The sequence below is a fragment of the Capricornis sumatraensis genome, chromosome 6, assembly GCF_032405125.1.
Source record: "Capricornis sumatraensis isolate serow.1 chromosome 6, serow.2, whole genome shotgun sequence".
Lineage (NCBI taxonomy): Eukaryota > Metazoa > Chordata > Mammalia > Artiodactyla > Bovidae > Capricornis > Capricornis sumatraensis.
The window spans coordinates 90,155,013-90,178,257 of record NC_091074.1 but is presented as its reverse complement, the minus strand read 5'-3'; the positions used below and the strand labels follow the sequence as shown (position 1 = coordinate 90,178,257).

Below are 23,245 nucleotides of genomic sequence, written 5' to 3'. Positions count from 1 at the left end.
TTTTGCTTAGCTGTCTGTGACACTGTTCTGCATTGGCTGTCTTCCCAGAAGCTGCCTGAAAAACTGGTTCAGAGGTAGTTCCCCTTCCCCTCATCAGCCGACTGGTACTTAGTGGGTTCCTGTGGAACAGGCACACACAGCACCACACGTGGGGCTCCATTAAGAATGGTGATGACTGCCACTGGCCTCTATGAACCAGGTGCATCAGGTGGGTTAGTTCTCATCCTTACAAAGCCTAGAAATGAACCATCAGGGAGCTGAGACAACTTGGTGGAAATCATGTAATCAGCAAGAGGAAAAGGCAGAATTTGAGCCCAGGTCCTTCTGGTGCTTCTCAGCAGGGTTGTATTCCTGCTGTGGGGTGTTAGGGGTGGGATTCTGTTTCCTGCTGACTTCCTTGGCGCCAGTCTCTGTTCTAAGTCCTTTACTGATGTCAACCCATTTACACTCCTTCTCTACATACTGTGCCATAGATACACTAAATTCCGATTTTACCAAAGATCAGAGATGCTAAGAGGTCGACACAGAATTGTTCAGCATGTGGCAGAGCTGGGATTTGAACCCTCACGGTCTAGGGTCCTAGCTCATGGAGGAAAGCCCTTGATGCTGTTGCCTTTCCCTGCTGCTGCTGCCTGTGGCCATCAGGTTATATAGTGAAGGCTCTATCCTTTGGGACCTTTGATGGAATGATGACTGATCAAAATGCAGAAGAGTATTGCTTTTAAGGAGCTTCCCAGGTGGCTCAGTGGTAAAGAATCCACCTACCAAGCAGGAGACCCGGGTTTGATCCCTAGATAGGGAAGATCCCCCTGGAGAAGGAAATGACAACCCACTCCAGTATTCTTGCCTGGAGAATCCCCGTGGACAGAGGAGCCTGGCGGGCTATAGTCCATGGGGTCACAAAGACATGACTTAGCAACTAAACAGCAGCAGCATTGCTTCTAAAGGATTTTCTGAAAACTTTTGAAGAAAATAAACTCTGTTCTTCAGCTAATTAGTTCCTTGAGGATTTTCTTAGGGCCTTTTTCTTCTGTCAAAGTTGCAGAAGCCTTGGGACTTCCCTGGCGGTCCAGGGAAGACTCTGCACGATTTCACCCCTGTCGGGGAACTAAGATCCCACATGCCAGGGCAGTGTGGCCAAAAAGTGAAAAAAAGAAAAAAAAAAAAAGTTGCAGAAGCCTTTCCTGCTTCTGACTTTTCATTGATCCATAGAATATGTACTGTCCAGGTCTTGCTTCCCTTCTGGGGAACTCTCGTGAGGCGTCTTGGGGGAAGTGTGACTGAACATTTGCTTAGTCCTGGCTCGTCATTCCTGGGCAGGATGAAGCACCGTTGTGTGAGATAAAGCTAACTTCACGCGCTAAGGGGCACCTTACAGAAACCAAGGTGATGGGGGTATTGACTCCGGTATCGTCACTACTGAGATAGCAGGAATTCTTCATTCTGAAGCCTGTTTCTACCTTAGAGCCACTTTCCTGATCCTTCTTGAAGACCTTCCTAACACAAGGTCTCACTAAGGGAAACCCTCCCACAAGATGTCCTAGAAAGTGCCTGAATCTTGACTTTAAGGGGCCCAGAATAATCTCTCTTCATTTTTTTTTATGCTTCACAGGCAACTGGAGGAAAGATGGGGAAGGATCTTTCTGGTTAGAACAGAGGAGGGAGCCTCCGCAGTGGTAAAGAGGAGGATGGAGAGGTGACCCCTGTCCAGGCAGGGAGGCAGGGCCACCGCAGAGGTCTGCATGGTTTGGCCATGAAGATGGCCATTTGGGTTCTGGTGTGGTGAGTGTCCCCCACAGTGTTCACCCTGCAGCTGTTTTATGGCCCCTCCCGACTCCCCGTGAGAGGTGGTGTGACCCCAGGGCAGGAGCCACCTTATAACCCTAGAACAGCAGTGTGGAACCTGGCTGGTGGTCCCGGCTGGATGAGCCAGCTGCCCTGAGGCTGACTACAGCCTCTTGTAGCCCACAGCATGGGAAAGACTTTGAGGTTTAAAAAGTCACTTGTATAAATGTGCACAGAGCAACCCCTCCCATTTGGAAATATGTGAAAAACAAAGTCCTTTGGATAAATTACCAACCCAGAGCTGTTCTTTGGAATCATTACTGGCTGGCTTATTTGGACTCTCTTAGGGCTTTGTCATAGCTTCATTTTTGTTTGGAAAACATCCAGAGTATCCTTCAGCTGGAACTGCTCCCTCGCAGTGAGGTCTTCCTTGACCATCTTGACCCTTTCCCAGCCGCCCCCCAGCACCTTGTTTCCCTTTATTAAAATGAGAGCACCTGTCACTTTCTGACATTATCTTATTCATTCAGAAGTATGTATTGATTTCTTGTTTCCCTCACTCACTCCTCACTTAAGCTCCACGAGGGTTAGATGCTAAATGACATCTTGTTTAGCACTGTAACCCCAGCACTCAGTACAGTGGGGACAAAAAATATTTGCAGAATAAATAATCACACAGACCTCTGGGAAGATTTTGAGTGAGAGGGCTGAGACCTGACTGCCCTTCACCCATCTCACTGAGCCAGGTGCCTGAGCAGGTGGAACATGGAAAATAGATATTGCCCATGCTTGCCTTGGTGGCTCATCCACCTGTCCCAGCCCCCCAGGCCTCCCTGGAGCTGTCCCTATAGGCCAGTCCCTCTGGGGACTGTGCCAGAGGCTTCCTCCACACTCCAGGGTGTGGAGTGACCTTGAAGTGTACTGATTACTATACTCATTTCTTCAGGCTTGAGTTTCTATTCTCTTCAGTGGATACTTTTTAGCAAGTATTGCTTGAGGGCCTACTATGTGATGGAAGCTGGGACACAGTGGGAGAAAACATACCCTTCTGTCCTCATCCTCATGGAATTAAAAGTTAAACAATCATGGCAACATGATGATGGCTGAAGCAAAGGGGATCTTGAGAACCCTCCCATAGTACTGCAGATTCTTAATGAGTGCTCCTTTTAGTGGGCAAACAAGGGATTTAACATTGAGAGTCAAGGGCTGTGCTAAACCCTTTGTGTATATGTGATGTGTGTAATCCTCCAACAGCCCCATGAGGCATCATTGCCCTCCATGTTCATGAGTGAAAAGGAGAGCTCAGAGAAAGCGAAGGATTTGTAGAGCTCAGGGCTGAGCCAGGTCTCTGTCAGGAAGCCCATATTCTTTTCCATCAATGTTGTTTGCCCTTTTGAATTAGTGATGATTTTAATGGTGGAAATGTCAGGCTAGGAAAGACAGCCAATTGGTGCCAGTAGGGCTGTAGAGGGAGATGGAGGCCAATGAGTGGTTGGGTCCAGCCAGGCCCTAGTTCAACCCAGAATTTGGCTGCCTTCCTTCTTCATCAACATCAGCCTCACAATTGAAGTGAAAAAGAGCTGCAAGTCTGATAGACCCCTTGGTCTTTCATTTATGAAATAGGAGTCACATAATGAAAAGAAAAGGGCTCAGAGGAGGGCTGGAGGGATGAGATGATGTTTCCAGGTGGGCGGGAGAATGATGCTGAAAGAGACGACACTGGAGAATGGGCTTGGTGATAACTGGAGTTACTTCCTGGAGAGAGTCAGGCCAGATGAGCCATTTGGGTGCTGGCTCAGTTTTGGCCAGCCAGAGTCTTCCAAGTTATGTGTAGAGAAAACGCATCTTCAAGAGCTGAAGCAGTGAACACCATGACAGTCAGTCCCCAGATAAGTGCTCCCAGCAGTCTCAGCCAGGGTGCCCCGTAACGCCCACTCTCAGCTGTTTGGCATTATCTTCCATGCTCTTACGCGTTCCCTCTCCACATCCAGCCTCTTCTCATGTTCTGTGCGCTCTTCCTCAAAAACATTTCCCCTCCTTTCAGTGTTCCTATTCAACCCCAGGCTATGACAACCCTTTTCTTCCCTCACTCTAACAAAGTAGGCTCTACTTTGGACCAACTGTTTGGTCTCTGGGAATTCCACAATTACTGATTTGCAGGTACCTTGCAAATAAAGTAAGGACTCCGGACTTGCCACTCCCTCCAGCCCCTAGGACTCCTGCTGGAGGTTGTGAGGTACCACCAGGAGGGGCCTGGCCTGGAAATCAAAGTGAGCTTCTCACCTCTGCTCTGCTGCTCCAGTTTAGAGCAGGTGTCTTAGAGTGAGCTTCCTCTATAAAAGGAGGTGGTGAGATCTGTCAATATTTATTTTCTTTTAGGATCTTGTCAGCTATAAATCCGTAGATCCCTTGGCTTAGTTCCCATCTCAGGCTCCCTCCCACACAGAAGGTTTCTTTACTTGCTTTGTCTCTCACCTAACTCACTGTACATAAACTCATGCATTCAGGGGTAAAAATTGGTTATTGGTGGTGGTGAACAAAACAGTCATTTTAGGTATGAAACATATGGACATAGAGTGTGTAAATAGACACACTGCATCTGTAATATTAAATTTTCCTGGGGGAGTGTGTTAGAGAAAAAAAAAAAAAGCCTCCTTAGGCCATAATGAAAAAAAGGCTGAGAAACATGGATTTAACCACAAAGCTGTGCTGGTTATCTTGCTAGGCATTGGACAGGTGAGTGAGTGACCATATTGCCTTCCTTCGAGAAGGCATTCCAGATAGATGGCCATCCTTCTCATTCTGTTTCTCCCAAACCATGCATCTCCTTTCATTTCTTCTAAACCATACCAAATGCTCTCTTTTAGTGACTTTATAGATGCATTAACATTCTGGTGTTCATGGCTTATCTTTTTGTGGCTTTTTTTCCCTCTAGCTATGGAATAGCTGGCACTACGAATGTGACGGGAGATCAAGTGAAGAAGCTGGATGTCCTCTCCAATGATCTGGTTGTTAATGTGTTAAAGTCATCTTTTGCCACCTGTGTTCTTGTGTCAGAAGAAGACAAACATGCCATCATAGTAGAACCTGAGAAAAGGGTGGGTCTGCTCCTACACTGCTGAGGGTTTCAATGTAATCGTTTTTCTTTCTGGCTTCATCAATGACTCCACTTGTTCAAACAAGCTGGATTCTTAAGACTCACCCTAGATCCCTCCTGAACCACCAGTCATCATTTCACAGATTCCTCCTCACTGCCATATCTCAGACTGTCCTCTCCTGTCTGCGCTTTCACCACAGTCCATTCTGTTATCATCTCTCCTATGGGCTCATTCATGGGAGAGACTCAAATATACTCATATTTATCTCCACTTCTTTTAATTGTCACGTTCAAAACTCTACAAAGTCTGTCTTCTGTTAACTACATCATTTGCTTCATCTCCATTTACCTAGTTTCCAATCTTCACAACCAACCTTCCTGCCAATCTAAACTGCTAGCAGTTCCTATCAGTGATTCATGCATTGGAATCCATTGGGATCTTATTAATCTTGTTACCAAACTTACGTTGCTCAAGAATCACATACTGAGAGAAAAAAAGTGAAAGTGAAAGTGAAAGTTGCTCAGTTGTGTCCGACTCTTTGCAACCCATGGACTGTATAGTTCTCTGGGCCAGAGAACTAGGCCTGAATTCTCTAGGCCAGAATACTGGAGTGGGTAGCCTTTCCCTTCTCCAGGAGATCTTCCCAACCCAGGGATAGAACCCAGGTCTCCTGAGATTCTTTCTCAGCTGAGCCACAGGGAAGCCCACTGAGAGACAAGTGTTGGGTAATAGGATAGATAGCTTTATTGCGGAAACCAGTAATGTTGGGGAGAAGGTGGACTCATGTCTCAAAGAACAAACTCCCTGCTGCTGATCTAGGGGCAAGAGTTTTTAGAGGGGAGTTTCAGGGGGTTGTAGGCAGAGGGAAGGAGCTGTATGCAGAACAGCACAGTTGGCTCTGACAGTCTTGAAACTGGCCATGTAGTGGTCTGATCAGTGTCATCTTGATTGTTTTAAATACAGCTAATCTTCAACTCCAGGGTCAGTTTGTTCCCATCTCCTTGAAGCTAGTTCTTAAAAAATAATTGTGTTAGCTTGATGGTTAGCCTGGTTTTCATGTAGGTAACTTCTTTTACCTGGTGGGGGATTCAGCATCTGCAAAACAGCTCAAGGGATATGGCTCAGAAGAAAGAAATGAAGGTTCTTGACTTTGTTTAATGACTAAACTGTTATTTGGTCTTCCTTGATTGTTTTCTTTTGTTTTTGAATTTTGTCACTTCTATGATTGAATTTATTCTTTGGCCAAAGTGTTTTTCTACAGACAAAAGGCAGGCAGAGGACATAGGGGTGGGGGAGAGGATCTCTGCTAAGAAACCCTATAGAGTCCTGCTCCACTCCAATCTGATTGCTTCTTGAGGGCAGAGAATAATTTCTATTCTTCTCTGTATCCCAGCATCTGGCACAATACCTGATACATTGTAGGGGATCAACAACAGATTATTGTTGAAAAAGTGAATGAAAGGGTATATCCAGGTTTTATTGAACAACAATCACATAATACTAATAATACCTGTTGAGTAGAAAAATGCAGTTATATGGCTTACTATCTTTCCCTTTTTGAGATGAATTGAGGACATGAAGGAGTATGATGAGAAAAAAGCAACAGAAGGTCAATTTAAAGATACTGCCTGATATCCAATCTGACTTTTACAAGAGGAATGGAGAGTCACATCCGATTTGATAGCTTTATGTCATTCCTAAAATACTACTGAAGTTCATATTGTTCTCTGCTGTGTTTCTAAAGGTACTTGTCAGTTTGGGGCATGTTCATTTTAGGACTGAATTTGCTCTTTAATATTCTCTGTCAGCCCAACTTCTCTGATTACAGTGTACTGTAGTGATAAGCATACTCCTGTTTTCCTGATGACAGTTTCTCCTGCGTTGTCCAGGAGGATTTGTTAAGAGCAAGAAGCCAGGGAATCAGAGAACTGCCTTAATTTGATGCAAAAATTTAAAAACTACATATTAAAGTGGCTAACTTGGAGATGGAAAATTTCCAGTGATATGCTGGTAAACTGTCTCTCTACTAGAAAAAAAAAATCTTTCATTTGTAGCACTTGTCACTTGAAACTGTGAAATAGTGTCCCATAATTGATTTTAAGTTATCAACATGACATCACTGAAAATAGAGTTGGGAAGAGACGTGCACAATTGGCTCTTGAGAACCAATACCAGTCAGCTCCAGAGTACCACGGAAAATCCTGTCCATAGAATGAATCTTTGGTAGTTCCACTACAGTTGAGGGTTGTTTCCTTTGGGAATTATAATAAGAATATGGGTGAGAACTCTGCATTGTAACCCCAAGTGTCATCTGTAGGAACTGCATGAAAATTTTCTTATAGACCTTAATGTTGACTTTATTTCACCTAAATTATAACATTTGTGGCTCAAACAGTAAAGAATCTGCAATGTGGGAGACATGGTTTTGATCCCTGGGTTGGGAAGATCCCCTGGAGAAAGGAATGGGTACCCACTCCAGTATTCTTGCTTGGAGAATTCCATGGATGAATAGAGGAGCCTGGCAAGCTATGGTCCATGGGGTCACAAAGAGTCAGACACGACTGAGCAACTAACATTTCCCTTATGAATAAAGAGCATGAAGTGACTAATCTTGTTTTTCTTCTTCTTTGACTGACAGGAAACTCAAACCAGAATGATGATTCATTCAAATCAATGATATAATAAATTATTATTTAATATTTGTATTTCTCACCTTCATCTATGCTTCCTATTCTGTTTCTCTTCCTAATGATCTTTTGATATATATTTGTTATTGTTTTCACTCTGTGTATCATCTCATACCTTCCCTGACAGAGTATAAATACACATATTTTTTGAATTTCCCCTTAGATTTCTTCTTTTAACCTCTTAGTGTATATTCTCTGTTTTGTTACAGTGTATTATTTTTAAAGCAAAGTTGTATTAATATTTTCTTTCTTTTTTGTTCAGGGTAAATATGTGGTCTGTTTTGATCCCCTTGATGGATCATCCAACATCGACTGCCTTGTGTCCATTGGAACCATCTTTGGCATCTACAAAAAGGTAAAATGTAATGGATCAAGCAGCTGGTTTGGGGTCAAAAGTAGAGTTAAGGTTGAACGTCCAGTCCTGTTTCACCGTTGATGGCACAGCCAGATTGTACATCATGAAACCCCATGAGGCTTGATGTAGGGGGTAGCCTATCCCTTCTTCAGTGGATCTTTCTGGCCCAGGAATTGAACCGAGGTTTCCTGCACTGCAGGCAGATTCTTTACCAGCTGAGTAACCAGGGAAGCCCCAAAGTGAAAGTGTTAGTCACTCAGTTGTGTCCAACTCTTTGTGACCCCGTGGACTGTAGCCTGCCAGACTCCTCTGTCCATGGAATTCTCCAGGCAAGAATACTGGAGTAAGTAGCCTTTCCCTTCTCTAGGGGATCTTCCCAACCCAGGGATCAAACACAAGTCTCCCACATCACAGACAGATTCTTTACCATCTGAGCCACCAGAAAAGAAAAACCCTTATTTCTCAAGTTATGACTTTTCCCAGCATTAACTGCATAGTGAAAATCTATTAAGTTGTTAAAAGAAAATGTAGTAAGTGGTAGGTGGGAAGAGATGGTGCATAGCTGTAGCTGATAACCATGTGAATTGAGGATTGTGAGAGTGTAACAACAGTAGGGATTATATCAAAACTATCCTTTAAATTTTCTAAATCAAGTCTGCAAACTATGGTCTCCCCCGGCCAAATCCAGCCCGTTGCCTGATTGCTATGGCCTGTGAACAAAAAATAACTCTTTGGCATTTTTGAGTGGCTAAAAAGAAAGAGTAATATTTCATGACCCGTGACATTTATATGAAGCTTAATTTTCAGTCTCCATAAATAAAGTTTTAATGGCATATGGTCAGCTCGCTTGTTTACATGTTGCCTTTGGCTGATTTTGCACTACACAGGCAGGGTTAAGTGGTTGTGATAAGGACCGTGACAGTAAAGCCTAGAATATTTACTCTTTGTTGGTTTATGGGAGGAGTTTGCTGACCCTAAACTCCTTCGCTATAAATTACAGAAAGCACACTGGTACAGCATGGGGATCCAGATTTCTGCCCTGTGTCTCTTCTACCCGCATGACCTGTGCAGGAACTCTACCCCTAAAGCTTCTCTTTAAGTCTGTGCATGGAGGGCTGGGGGGTGGATGTTGGTGGAAGAGAGTTCAAATATACAGACAAGTGAAAAATAGATAAATACCTGTGAGTCCATCATAAAACACGATGAAATCTAAAATGTGTCATCTTGTCTTCAGCCCTCTTGTTTATTTTAGAAATAAAACTTTACAGATGCCTTTGAGGCTGAGCCCTTTCCTTCATCTTAATGGATGAGGTGGCTAATTCAGCTGACCTCCAAGGTTCCTCCAACTCCCCCATTCTGGGATATAGAGGCCATAATTTAAGAACTGAGACTGCAATTTGGGCTTTACTTTTCAAAGTGACTTGCTGTCTAGTATTGCACATAATCTCCTTTCAAACATGGAAAGTAGGACCACCATGGGACAGTTTTCTTTTGTTACTGAAATAAATTTTGCATTTGTCTTGGCTGGGAGGCAGTTTAAGTAATTGAAGGTTCTAATACTTATACCAGAAAGACAAAGGTGGGAATTAATCTTTCAAGTCATACCATGAAATATTCCATTCTTGGTATAGATATGCAGGCATGTAATTTTACCTGCAAGGTTGCAGACCTAAATATTATAATATACAAGAGAGCTTTGTAGCAAAATTCTTCATATAGAGGCAGACTTTTGGTTAATGACTCAACCAAAGCTAAAGCAGCGTTAACGTTTGCCAGCCCCAGTTTCTGCCTCAAGCCCCCTCCCCCAATAAAGACTCTTTTAAGAAAAAAAAAATATTGGGAAACTGACACTATCAACTGAAAAAAATAAAAACAGCTTGCCACAGCAGCTTGAATTACAAATACTGGAAGAACTCAACAGTGCATCTCCACACTCTTCTCAATAAACCTGACGTGACTCTCTTAAAGACTGAGAGAGGTGATGAGTGTCACATTGCCTTTAAGTCATTTCAGTTTTCAAAAGCCTTGTTGATTGTTTGAAGCCATTTGAGAGCTTACAGGGCATAAATACTGAAATGTCTGATGTTTTAAAGGAGATCTCTCCTGGCTCAGAGGTTAAAGCGTCTGCCTGGAATGCGGGAGACCCGGGTCCGATCCCTGGGTCCGATCCCTGGGTCAGGAAGATCCCCTGGTGAAGGAAATGGCAACCCACTCCAGTACCCTTTCCTGGAGAATCCCATGGAGGGAGGAGCCTGGTAGGCTACAGTCCATGGGGTTGCAAAGAGTTGGACATGACTGAGCGACTTCACTTTCACTTTCACTTTCTCCTGCTTTCTGCAGAGCTGGTTCTGGGCTGGAATTCAGCTTCCTGGTGCACCCACTCAGTGGCATAACATCAGTTGGTAACTGGAATCCAGCAACAGTGAGCTGGTCTTGCCCACAAGATGCCTGGAAACAGGCTCCAAAGGGATCTCTTAGGGCCTGTGGTCCAGTGTTTCTATGAAGTTCCTGCCATGGCACCTCCAGAAGTGTCACCCTGCCTCTGGCTGGAGATATTCAGAAGCGGTAGAATTTTCCTGAGGTGTTGAATGAGTGTGTGTCCAAATATTGAATCAAAATCTGTCTCCCTTTTGCTCATAATGGCCTTTCGTATCATTAGAAAATAAGATTCTTTTACATGCTTGAAAATGGCTTTTTTGCCCTCCTCTCTCTCTCTTTTGAAGCATGCGAAGTCACTTCAGTCATTTTCAACTCTTTGCGACCCTATGGACTGTAGCCCATCAGCGTCCTCTGCCCATGGAATTCTCCAGGCAAGAATACTGGAGTGGGTTGCCATTTCCTTCTCCAGGGGATCTTCCTGACCCAGGGATCAAACCCAAGTCTCTTTCTTTTAAGTCTCCTGTATTGGCAGGAGGGTTTTTTTTTTTTTACCACTAGCACCATGTGGAAAGCCCTTTGTTTTAAATCTTAAGTTAAATATCTTTCATGTGAGATGATTTTTCGACCTCTCTCTAGTGTGTTACCCTCTATTGGATACGTCCTAATTTTTAATATCCATTAAAAATATCCAGTCCCCAAAACTAAAAGCAGAGTTTCAGAAGTGCTCTACCAGCTTCAGAATCCAATTCACTTCCCTTAACTGGACACAGAGAGACTTAATAGCCATATGGAATATGGCTTCCTGACATTGACACTTACTAGGTTTGTGCGACCTTGGGCAATATAACCTCTTGTTTCCTTATCCATAAGAAGAATATATTGAAAATTAAGCATAACAGCAATGAAAATAGTGCCTGGCCCATAAAAAGTGCTCAATCAATAGTAGCCATTAATATTACTTGTTTTTTCTATTAATATTCAACACACAGTTTCACAATTCAAACCAACTTAAGGAAAGAAAGGAAGGAGGGAAGAGAATGGAAAATGATTGGTGTATGTAACTAGAAAGTCCACTGGGTAGTACAGCTGTTTTCAAGGACTCAGACACTCACATAACAGGACACTTTCTCTCTATCTCTATAGCTCCCTCCTTTCTGGTAGAAGAATGGCTCCCAGTAGGTCTGGGCTTACATTCAATCCTTTCAGTGACTCAAACAGAAGATGCAAAACTTAGACTTCCCTGATGGTCCAGTGGTTAAGAATTCACCTGCCAGTGCAGGGGACATGGGTTCTATCCCTGGACCCGGAAGATTTCACAGGTACAGGGCAGCTAAGCCCACGTGCCACTACTACTAAGCCTGCACTCTAGAGCCCGGATGCCCTAGAGCCCGCTGCACTGAACCTACAGGCTGCAGCTACTGCAGCCTGTGCACCTAGAGCCCGTGCTCCTCAACAAGAGAAGCCACTGCAGTGGGAAACCCATGCACCACAAAGGAAGAACAGTCTCCACTTGTTGCAACTAGAGAAAGCCCGCATGCGGCGATGAAGACCCATCCCAGCCAAAAGATACATAGATAAGTAAAAGAAGATGGAAAACTCGTGTCCGACAATTTCAACAGGGATTTCACCTCATCAGCCCTGCTTGGCTTGACTTAAGTCATGAGTCCATCTCTCAAGCAGTCACTGTGGCCTTAGGCATGCAGTGATCTGACTGGTCAAGTCAGGGTCATGTGCCCACCATTGGAGCTAAGAGTGAGGGGGACGGTATCTTAAGGAAGATTAAAGTTCAGTTGTTAGCAGAAGAGTGAAGCATGCTGGCCAGGCAAAATCAGCTGATGTTCACTCCAGATTATACACCCCCTGAGAGCAGGGACCTCATTTTATATATATTTTTTGTGCACTAGATTGGTACAGTAGTGAGTAATATTGGCTGAGTTACTGGAGATGCTGCCAAATGCCCTGTGAGAACTTCTAGGGAGGGTTGGGTTGTCCCTCTGTGGGAAGACTGTTGACATGACAGCCCCACACCACTTGTGCCTGACATTCTCCTCCACCACCTCAAGTCTCCAGAATCCATGGTGTCTTTTATGCTCTATATGGAGTAGCATGGGTTAAAACAAAGCAATACCTGCAGTGGGTGGTGGCCTACGATAAGTAGAAAAAGGTAGGGTCCGAGGCTTTCTAATTTTTGCCAAGCTTTATGCACATTGGTCTGTGAGCATCTACATGAGACTGTAATAGGTTCTTTTTGAACAAAGGCATTCATTGCTGGGGGTTTGGAGGAGGTTGGGCATTAGAAAGGGGTTTGGGCTAGAAAAAAGTTCCTCCTCCATGACTAGATGGAATTACTTTGTATTTCTTTTGAGCATATGGATCATAGAAAATGTTCAGTTCAGTTCAGTTGCTCAGTTGTGTCCGACTCTTTGCAATCCCATGAATCACAGCACACCAGGCCTCCCTGTCCACCACCAACTCCTGGAGTTCACTCAAATTCATGTCCATCGAGTCAGTGATGCCATCCAGCCATCTCATCCTCGGTCGTCCCTTCTCCTCCTGCCCCCAATCCTTCCCAGCATCAGAGTCTTTTCTAATGAGTCAACTCTTCACATGAGGTGGCCAAAGTACTGGAGTTTCAGCTTTAGCATCAGTCCTTCCAATGAACACCCAGGACTGATCACCTTTAGGATGGACTGGTTGGATCTCCTTGCAGTTCAAGGGACTCTCAAGAGTCTTCTCCAACACCACAGTTCAAAAGCATCAATTCTTCGGTGCTCAGCTTTCTTCACAGTCCAACTCTCACATCCATACATGACCACTGGAAAAACCATAGCCTTGACTTGACAGACTTTTGTTGGCAAAGTAATGTCTCGCTTTTTAATATACTGTCTAGGTTGGTCATAACTTTCCTTCCAAGGAGTAAGTGTCTTTTAATTTCACAGCTGCAATCACCATCTGCAGTAATTTTGGAGCCCAGAAAAACAAAGTCAGCCACTGTTTCCACTGTTTCCCTATCTATCTACCATGAAGTGATGGGACCGGATGCCATGATCTTAGTTTTCTGAATGTTCAGCTTTAAAAGCCAATGTTTTCACTCTCCTCTTTCACTTTCATCAAGAGGCTTTTGAGTTCCTCTTCACTTTCTGCCATAAGGATGGTGTCATCTGCATATCTGAGGTGATTGTTATTTCTCCTGGCAATCTAGATTCCAGCTTGTGCTTCTTCCAGCCCACCGTTTCTCATGATGTACTCTGCACATAAGTTAAATAAGCAGGGTGACAATATACAGCCTTGACATACTTCTTTTCCCATTTGGAACCAGTCTGTTGTTCCATGTCCAGTTCTAACTGTTGCTTCCTGACCTGCATAGAGATTTCTCAAGAGGCAGGTCAGGTGGTCTGGTATGCCCATCTCTTTCAGAATTTTCCACAGTTTATTGTGATCCACACAGTCAAAGGCTTTGGCATAGTCAATAAAGCAGAAATAGATGATGTTTTCCTGAAACTCTCTTGCTTTTTCCATGATCCAGCAGATGTTGGCAATTTGATCTCTGGTTCCTCTGCCTTTTCTGAAACCAGCTTGAACATCTGGAAGTTCACGGTTCACATATTGCTGAAGCCTGGCTTGGAGAATTTTGAGCATTACTTTACTAGCATGTGAGATGAGTGCAATTGTGCAGTAGTTTGAGCATTCTTTGGCATTGCCTTTCTTTAGGATTGGAATGAAAACTGACGTTTTCCAGTCCTGTGGCCACTGCTGAGTTTTCCAAATTTGCAGGCATATTGAGTGCAGCACTTTAATTGCAGCATCTTTCAGGATTTTAAATAGCTCAACTGGAATTCTTTCACCTCCACTATACCAAGGGAACATTTCATGCAAAGATGGGCTCGATAAAGGACAGAAATTGTATGGACCTAACAGATGCAGAAGATATTAAGAAGAGGTGGCAAGAATACAGAGAAGAACTGTACAAGAAAGATCTTCATGACTCAAATAATCATGATGGTGTGATCACTCACCTAGAGCCAGACATCCTGGAATGTGAAGTCAAGTGGCCCTTAAAGCATCACTAGATAATGTTACCATTTCTTATTCCATGCAAGGAAGTTGAAGGGTTGAGATTATTTGGTGACAGTATTTCAGGGAAAAGTAGTTAATTCTTTAAAAAAAAAAATTTTTTTTTAAGTTTTTAACTGTGCTGGGTGTTCATTGTTGCAAGAGGGCTCTCTCTAGTTGCAGCAAGTAGAGGCTACTCTCTGGTTGTGGTGCTCTTTCTTCTCATTGCTGTGATTTCTCTTATTGTTGCAGATGGGCTTAGTTGCTCTGAGGCATATGAACTCTTCCCGAATTGAACCCATAGCCCCTTCATTGGCAGACAGATTCTTAACCAATGGACCATCTGGGAAATACAAGCTTGTTCTTTCTTGTGCCACAGGCAGACATGGATGATTCTGGATGAGGTGACTTTCTGAGGGACTTGGTAGAACTGACTACTCCAAGCCTCCAGGGGCTTCCAGTCAGCTTATCTGTTTACATACTGACTTTGTTCTATTTTGTGCTGCACCTGCAGGGTTAAGTCGTTATGATAGAGGAGATGTTTAGAGCCTACCTGTTTTCTTCCCATTATATCCCTGGTTTTGAAGGAAGTCAATTCCTCTTTCAAGGTTGTGCACTTGTAAAATTTGGAGTTTGAGAAAACCACTCAAATATTTGATACTGTGTTTAGTCTGTGTTTAGCTGCACTGTACTACCCTGTGAATACAAACCAAACTAAATCAAATAACTTGGCCCAAGCCAACCAGCCAAGAAACCAACCAACCATCTAGATGAAAACTATTAAACACAAAGCTTGGAGATACGAGAGAAAAAAGGAAAGAGGTGATTTTTTTGTGACTCTTCCTTTTACATGAGTAGTTCTTAAGCTTCAGTGCGAGAGTCACCTATGGTGCATGGTAAAATGCGGATTCCCAGGGCCCACTTTAGAAAATCTGACTTAGTAAAGGTCACAGGCCCAGAATTGCATTTTAAATAAACATCTCAAGTGATTCTGAGGTACATGGACTCTGGGCCACGCATTCAAAAGTTATAGGAAAAATTACCAGGAATGTGTTTGCTGAGGTGACCTCCATCTCCAGTATCATGATGTGAGTTCCCTTATTTATTCTCAGGCCCTAGAATCTGTGGTTGGGGAAGGAATAAATGAAATTTGCAGAAACTGCTCATTTTCATTTCTGTTTAAATTCAAGCAGAGAGTTTTCAAGCAGAATGATTTGTTTGAGGCTGTTTTGAGGACCATAAAGGCCAGTTGTTAAGAAGATAATTATTAGTGACTACTGCTTAGGAGCCATGCCCTTAAGTTGTTCCTTTCCTTAGTATTAGGGAACAAACTGAGGCATTGACCCAGTGGGCTGTGTTTTTAATGAAAAACAAAGGAGGTTAGAGTCGATGTGATGTTCTAAGTGTAAGTATTGTTTTGTTAAATTTTTGTAGTTGTGTTGGTACTGGTTTGTGATATAAAATGTATTTTTTACTGTGGGTCATGGTTAAAAACATGGAGAGCATTGTTCTGCATGGTAATGGCCCTGGAGAGATAGTGTCTGTATTTCTGAGAATTTCTTTGTGTGACTGTGGAGCATGTTGCTCACTGGAGTATGTGCCACAACTGGCAGGAGCTCAGGAAATTGATTTCCTCGCCAGACTGGTAGCCGTGCAGCCCAGTTTTAATTTGTTTAAATAAAGATAGAGTAGGCAAGGGAAAGACATTGATGCCTGTAATAAGATTAAATTAGTGGGCGCTGGCATGGAGGCATGCTCTTTTTTTGAGAGTGATAATGGAGAAATGGGGAATATCAAATTAGTAAGATTGAAGGAGGACTCAGATTGGAACGATGGATCCAGATGCAGGAAATTTGGGTTTTGGTTGGAAGGTTGCTGTGGTAATATAATCAGGATATGACTGGTGTGTGGAGGAAGTGCTCCTCCGTGCCCCCGCCCACCCCCCATCCAGGAAGATGCCCTATTTCATTAGGAGAGCACCTTGATAATGCATCTTGCTAAGAGAGGAACTGCAAAAAGAACCACAAAACAGAACAAAACAAGAATGTGTTTTGTTTTCTTTCTTGTCCTAGATTTCGAAAGATGACCCTTCTGAGAAGGACGCTCTGCAGCCAGGCCGGAACCTGGTGGCTGCTGGCTATGCGCTCTATGGCAGTGCCACCATGTTGGTCCTGGCCATGGTGAATGGAGTCAACTGCTTCATGCTGGACCCGGTGAGAGATCCCGGAGTGGGGGGCGAAGTTAGGTGCTTGGCTGGTGGCTGTGAGTGTCTGTTGTGTGTGTGGCAGTGGGAGTCAGTTCCTAAAGGTGGAAGATGAGGCCCATGGAGGGACAGAGATGATGAGGTGGGGAAGCAGGGTTAGAGAGATGGATGGACCATATGTGTACATCTGAGGTGACAAATGGTGTCTGTCCAGAGCACAAGAGGGAGTCTCGGTTTCACAATGAATTCTTTAGGGCGGACATTACTGAGCTGACTCAGATGCCTGCTGGGCTGGGCAGGCCACACAAATGAGTGTGCTGGGGCAGGATGGCGGGTGCTGTGATGGGCAGTGGGGGGTGGCAGGGAACTGGGGAGGTACAGTGGTGGTTACTCCTTGGGAATAGCGGCTCACTCTTCCACGGCTTCCAGTGTTTCAAGAAACACTGGATTTTTAGAAAATGTTAGGCTTCTGGATATGTAAAACACTGTGCTAGCCAACTAAAGCACGTTTATAGACCAGATGGGGCCCATAGATGGTCTGTTTGCCACCCACTCTCTCCATTACCAGTTTATTTTCCTGAGGTGAATGGGTGTCCCAGCTGAAGCAGTAGCCTGCCTCATTTCTTCAAAATTAGCTCCCAGATTCATTTGATGTGCATTGCAATATCAAATGAAATGCAAGCTTCAGTGCATGCAAACCTTCAGTGAACCCTTGTGGTTTTGAAAGACTTTGATGAGCTCGAGGAAGTGGAAATAAGGAAATGAAGATAATTTCTTAGTCTACCTTATAGAGGAAACTCCCTCATGAAGAGGAGCCCAAGGTGTCATGAAAAATATTCATTAGCAATTTTAATTTGAGGATAATTTCTTCCCATATGTCTATTAATTAGGGTTGTTTATTTACTCTGTTAGATGACAGTTTTAACAGAGCAGATAAACCAGGCAAAGAACTCTCTTTAAATACTTTGCCCAATTAAACCCACCTTTGATATGGACTCCATAGAATCATCTTCAGTAGGTATGCCTTTGGTCAAGTGTCCCAAGGGAAAAAGAATTGCATTTGTAAATAACCTTTCAGTTTTAGAAATGTCCTCAGATAACATTTAATGAAGCACTTTATTTATTTGCTGCGTTTTGCTGACAAACTGAACACTAGGTACCATTACCTACTGGAATCCTGTGAGGAGCAGGCTGCTGGTGGGGGGGCCTCAGGGCGTGTGGGTGGAAGGTTGTAGAAATTGGAATGCAGGCTGCCGTTGTCCTCTGTACTGTTGCACAACTGGACTTTGGCTCCTTGGCATACTGGTACTTAACAAATAAACAAAGGTAGGGAAATGGCACTAGTTCAAGCCTCCAAAGGACGTTATTTCAGGGGAAAACAGTGGCAGACCCAGAGCAAAGTTCACACTGACCCCAGGGATTGGTTTCCGAAATCACTGATGTTTGTGAATTTATCCTCTTGCTGGGCATTTACCTCTTCCCCAGACATTCTTCTGGTGACTTCTCTATTACCTTTGACTGATGGAAACATTAAATCTCTTCTTGTTTCAAGATTGCAGATGTTCTGTCCGGGAGTAAGTTTCTGTGTGTTTCATAGTCTCTTGCTGTCCTCATGCCTAGCAGGCACTCAGTGTTTGGAAGAACCGTGCAGGCTGGCTGCCCTCTTTCCTGCTGGGTGCCCTCCCCATTGCTGACAAAGCCTCTGCTCCCCATGCCTGCAGAGTGCGGGTTGGGGGGGGGCGGCGAGCCTCTGATCATTTCATTTTGGCTGACAGTTTCTGCTAAAAAGACTGCAACAGCTTTATGTGCCTCTGTAGCAAGCTTTAAAGTAAGAAAGGCTTTTCAGTCTCTTTTCTTCATGTACAAGAGACTCACCCCTCCGTGGGTAGGATGCTTTGGCCAGGTATCAGGGTGAGGTGCCTGTGAAGCATGGCGTCATGAGCACTTGTGCAGTGGCTTCATTTTCTAGACTTTCACCAAAAAACTCATAAAGGAGAAAAAAACAAAAAAAAAGAAATCACCCACAATGGTACCTTTCAGTGACCACTGTTAATTCTCATCTCTTTTCTCTCCCTACACTCCTCTCTCCCCCCGTCCCTTCCTCTCTAGTTCCAATGTGCTCCATATTGGCAGGAACCAAGCTTTGCTATGGGAATAAGTGGCTAGGGAGAGATGTGTCCATGGGAGGGCCTCCCTTCTTAACGTGCCTGTCTCTGGAGCAACTTCCTTCTCAGATGGGTAGAGCCTCAATCACTTTCTTATCAGGGACATGGAGAAGCCCCAAACAGTCCAGAGCTCCAGTAGTGACGTGACACTGTTTTCCCAAATTCAAACCTCCCAAATGGCAACCCACTCCAGTATTCTTGCTTGGAGAACCCTATGGACAGAGGAGCCTGGCAGGCTACAGTCCACAGAATCTCAGAGTCAGTTGACTGAAGCAACTTAACATTAACATTGAAGAATCTAAGCCCTCAAGGCATCGTCTTAGTGCTGGGACTTTGCGGAAGCTTGAGTTCTGAGAAACAGTCTTCAGATCAGTGAGCAAAGGCATTGGAAGTTATACATGCGGTAAACTCAGGGTACTTGGGGAAAATGACCTCAAGACAGAAACAGAAACCGGAAAGCGAAGATAAGAGCAGCCATGAACACTGGGTGCCCATCTCATCTCCTGATATCCTAGCTCTAGTCTCATCTTTTTCTTTTTTTCCCAAAGGCACACCTGTCCCAGGCCAAGGATTTCTCTTGCTGGTAAATCATTTCACAACATACACAAATATGGAAGCGTTATGTTGTATACCTGAGACTAACATAATCTTATGTCAATTACGCTTCAGTTGAAAAAACAAAATCCAAGCTCTTTGTCCTGAAGCATGTACTGAAGCACAGGCGTGACCTCAGGCCTTGAGCCCCCCATTCCCCCAACCTGATCTGCGACCCTCTCCTGTAGGCCTGGAGGAGACATCTTCACCTCTTTACTTTCCTTTCTGTTTCTCAGGCCATTGGAGAGTTCATTTTGGTGGACAGGGATGTGAAGATCAAAAAGAAAGGGAGCATCTACAGCCTCAATGAGGGCTACGCGAAGGACTTTGATCCTGCCCTCACCGAATATGTCCAGAGGAAGAAGTTCCCCCCAGTAAGTGAGGGGATGGTCCCTGAGCTTTCAGAAATGTGTTGATTCATGATTTATCCTGGAGAGGAAAGGTGGGGGATGGGGTGGAAGTAAGTGGACTCCACTGTGCACTGACCCCTATGGTTAAGTTCCCACTCAGGTACTGGGGACTGGAAACCCCGTCCTGGGACATCACCCCTTTGTCACTTTCTCTTGACCGAAGAAAATCAGGATGATCATGTCAGCCAGGTGAATGACGTTGTGGCAATAAAACACATTCGCTTCTGGGGTCCGTGATCTCAGTTGGTACAAACATGATTCTTGCACCCCAGGCCCCAGCCCCGCAGCACTGGATGGATTTCTGTGTCATCTCTAGATTAAGCATCCATTGTGGTAGCTCTCTAAAGACGTTACAAAATGAAGAGAAGAGATGGCTGGTCCTATGTGGGAAAATCCAAGTTTGTCCTATTCTAGCTTGACACCACTAGAGGCTGCTGTGTTCTGTGGACAAAGCCCAAATGCTATTAGTATGGCACTTGGGGCCGTTGGAGCTGACTCCCAGGCTCTCTCTCCAGCTTTATCATCTCTCCTTCCACCTCTCCCTAGAGATGCCTTCTGCCCCAGCGGCACCAGGCTTCTCCCCGGGCCCAAGGCAGACAGCTTCTCCTTTGCCTGAGCAGTTCCTGCTCCTGTGAGATGCAAACCTCACCCTTGTCCCTGCTGCTCAGCTCCACAGAATCCTTTTTCCCGCCAGATCCTGCTAAATGCCTACCCCACCCCAGAGCCCGAATCTGCCCCCTTCTCCTCGGGGCCTCCTTGGGTAAGCTGAGCTACTATGAGATGTAAGAGGCTGTCTCCATTATTCCCATTTCCTGCTTCTTGGGAACAGATTTTCATCACTAAATACACACCTCAAAAAAGGTGCTCTGTTTGATTGCTGAATCGAATAAGCATAGACGACAGAAAGAAAACTCTCTTTTCTATAACCCTAATTATTGCTGGTCTTCACCTTATAGGACAACTCAGCCCCCTATGGCGCCAGGTACGTGGGCTCCATGGTAGCCGATGTACACCGCACCCTAGTCTATGGAGGGATCTTTATGTATCCAGCTAACAAGAAAAGCCCCAGTGGAAAGGTAAAGAAATCCCCGAAGAGTGGTGGAGCAGCAGTAGATTTCATTTGCAGCCCAGGGGATTTGACTGAGGAAGAAAGAAGGATCATGGAAGCTGTTATGCTCTGCAGCAGGTTGCAAAGGATGTATGTGGCATATTCTTTTCTAGATTAAAGGCTGTCCTGGTTAATATCAGGTGATATCAGGTAAAAATGATCTCTCGAGAGCTCTTCTGTTGCTAAAGATAAGTAAAGATGTTATGGTCGGAGGGGACTGAAAGTGCTTAATGCTTCCAGTGGGTATGTGGTTTGGCTTGGACAAAATGAATTCCATTCATAAAGTGAAATGAAACAGTCCAACCTCATTACCAAGGCAGCAAATCACATATGTATCCCACACAGAGGTTTTCTTTGATTGCTTTTTCAAAAGGCAAAAAATTGAAATAACTTAGTGAGCTGACATTTGCTGCTTGGAAAATGATACCTTTCTATGGAAGGAAAGAATCTCTGGGGACACCTAGAGCTTTCAGGTGAGCTGTTACTGATGCATTGGTCTCATGCCTACAGGCTTCCTGGAAGCCATGGGGGTGGGCTGTGCTTGCTCATGCTAATGAAAGGATGCCCCACTTTTCTCCTACACAGAGGGTCAGTGTGTTTGCTTCTCAAGGAGTGTCCTTTTGTCCCCCCCTACCCCTTTTTTTAATATGAGAGAAGGAGCAACGATCCCCATCAGATAGTTATAAATTGATGTATTTCAGATATGATCAGATCTCTGTTTGTGGCATGTGGTGTCCAGTTCACTAAGGATGTTCTTATTTACTTAAAACACCACTCTTATCATAGCCCCCTGTGACATCCCAACCTATGTGATTAGCCTGCTTTATAGCACTTTTCTCTAATGCCTCAAAAAATTGTTCCTTTATGTAAATGTTGAGGTTCCCCCCCCCTTTTTATTTTCAGCTTTGGAGATCTGACCCTGACACCTGTATGGATATAGAGTCAGGAAACACCTGCAAAAAGCTGTCTACTCAGTAGGCAGACTGCATGAAAATGCATACAATAAAAAAGTTAATATTTAAAAGTAAATGCCAAAATGTATAGCATACTAAATCCCAACCCTCGAGCCTTAGGAGAATTGTAAAAGGAATGTGTACAGAGTTGCAAACAATATTATACTGTTTGGAGGAGCCTGTCTGCTTTCCAGATGTCTGCAGCCAGACACTGCCATGGACTTTAAATGCTTTTAGAATAGGCAAAGGTCCATCCAAAACACACAGAATCACTCATTAGGTCCAGTCTCTGGGCTATAAAGAGAAGGGAACCATCGGTTCTGCCAAAATGTCATTCAGTCCTGAGTCCAGGTGGTCTGCCTCACATGCATCAGGCAATCTATTGCTGGCTCTTGATGGATGGCTTAACTTAACCAAATGATTAAATTAACCATTCAGTCTTAACACACAACCTCATGGGGGATCTTTTACAACCTCACGGAAGGTAAGGGAAAGTATCAGTTACCTTGGATCGGCTCTGCACTACTTTGCTATGGAACAAGTCTCTTTTCTGTGTAATATGTTCTGGTGTGAGGATGCTGCTCTTGTTTTCCAGCTGAGACTACTGTATGAGTGTAACCCCATGGCCTATGTCATAGAGAAGGCAGGAGGAATGGCTACCACTGGGAAGGAAGCCGTGCTGGACATTGTTCCCACTGACATCCATCAGAAGGTGCCCATCATCTTGGGATCTCCTGAAGATGTGACTGAGTTCCTGGAGATATATAAGAAGCACACTGCTAAATGAAGTGTGAGCCTTGCCCACAGCAAATGGAATTGCCTTTTATCTGGACCTTTTATCTCACATAGTGTTACCACATTCTGACTGTTCACCATACATTCCTAGTCATAGAAATAAAAAGTATGGCTCTTTTCACCATCAAATGCTGTGTAATGCACTACTTAACCAAAATGCTAAATCAATAATGCTACAGGGTCAAAATATATTCTGAATGGATAGCGAAGAAATAAACATATTCGTCCTTTTTCTTAAAAAAAAAGTCTTCATTGTTTTGTGCCAAATAATAGTAATAATAATAGCTAATGCCTATAACATTAGATAATTCATTTAATCTTCACAATGACTTTATGAATTAGGTACTGTGAATAACCCATTTCACAGAATATGAGATAGAGGACTGAGTAAAGTAAAGTGAAGGTTGCTCAGTCATGTCCGACTCTGTGACCCCATGGACTATACAGTCCATGGAAATCTCCAGGTCAGAATACTGGAGTGGGTAGCCTTTCCCGTCTCCAGGGGATCTTCCCAATCCAGGGATCAACCCAGGTCTCCTGCATTACAGGTAGATTCTTTACCAGCTGAGCCACAAGGGAAGCCCAAGAAAACTGGAGTGGGTAACTTATCCCTTCTCCAGCAGATCTTCCTGACCCAGGAATCAAACTGGTGTCTCTTAC

General features: G+C 44.1%; 1 protein-coding gene across 1 annotated transcript in view; it reads left to right on the top strand.

The window, feature by feature from the left end:
* The window catches only part of FBP1 (fructose-bisphosphatase 1), a 31,281-nt gene extending 8,469 nt beyond the window's left edge, over positions 1-22,812 (top strand). The window contains exons 2-7 of the mRNA XM_068973672.1: positions 4,721-4,883; positions 7,833-7,925; positions 16,430-16,570; positions 19,556-19,693; positions 20,686-20,805; positions 22,386-22,812. Coding sequence (XP_068829773.1) covers positions 4,721-4,883; positions 7,833-7,925; positions 16,430-16,570; positions 19,556-19,693; positions 20,686-20,805; positions 22,386-22,577 — 847 coding nt within the window. The 3' untranslated portion in view covers positions 22,578-22,812. The remainder of the gene's footprint in view (positions 1-4,720; positions 4,884-7,832; positions 7,926-16,429; positions 16,571-19,555; positions 19,694-20,685; positions 20,806-22,385) is intronic.
* Positions 22,813-23,245: the final 433 nt, after the last annotated feature.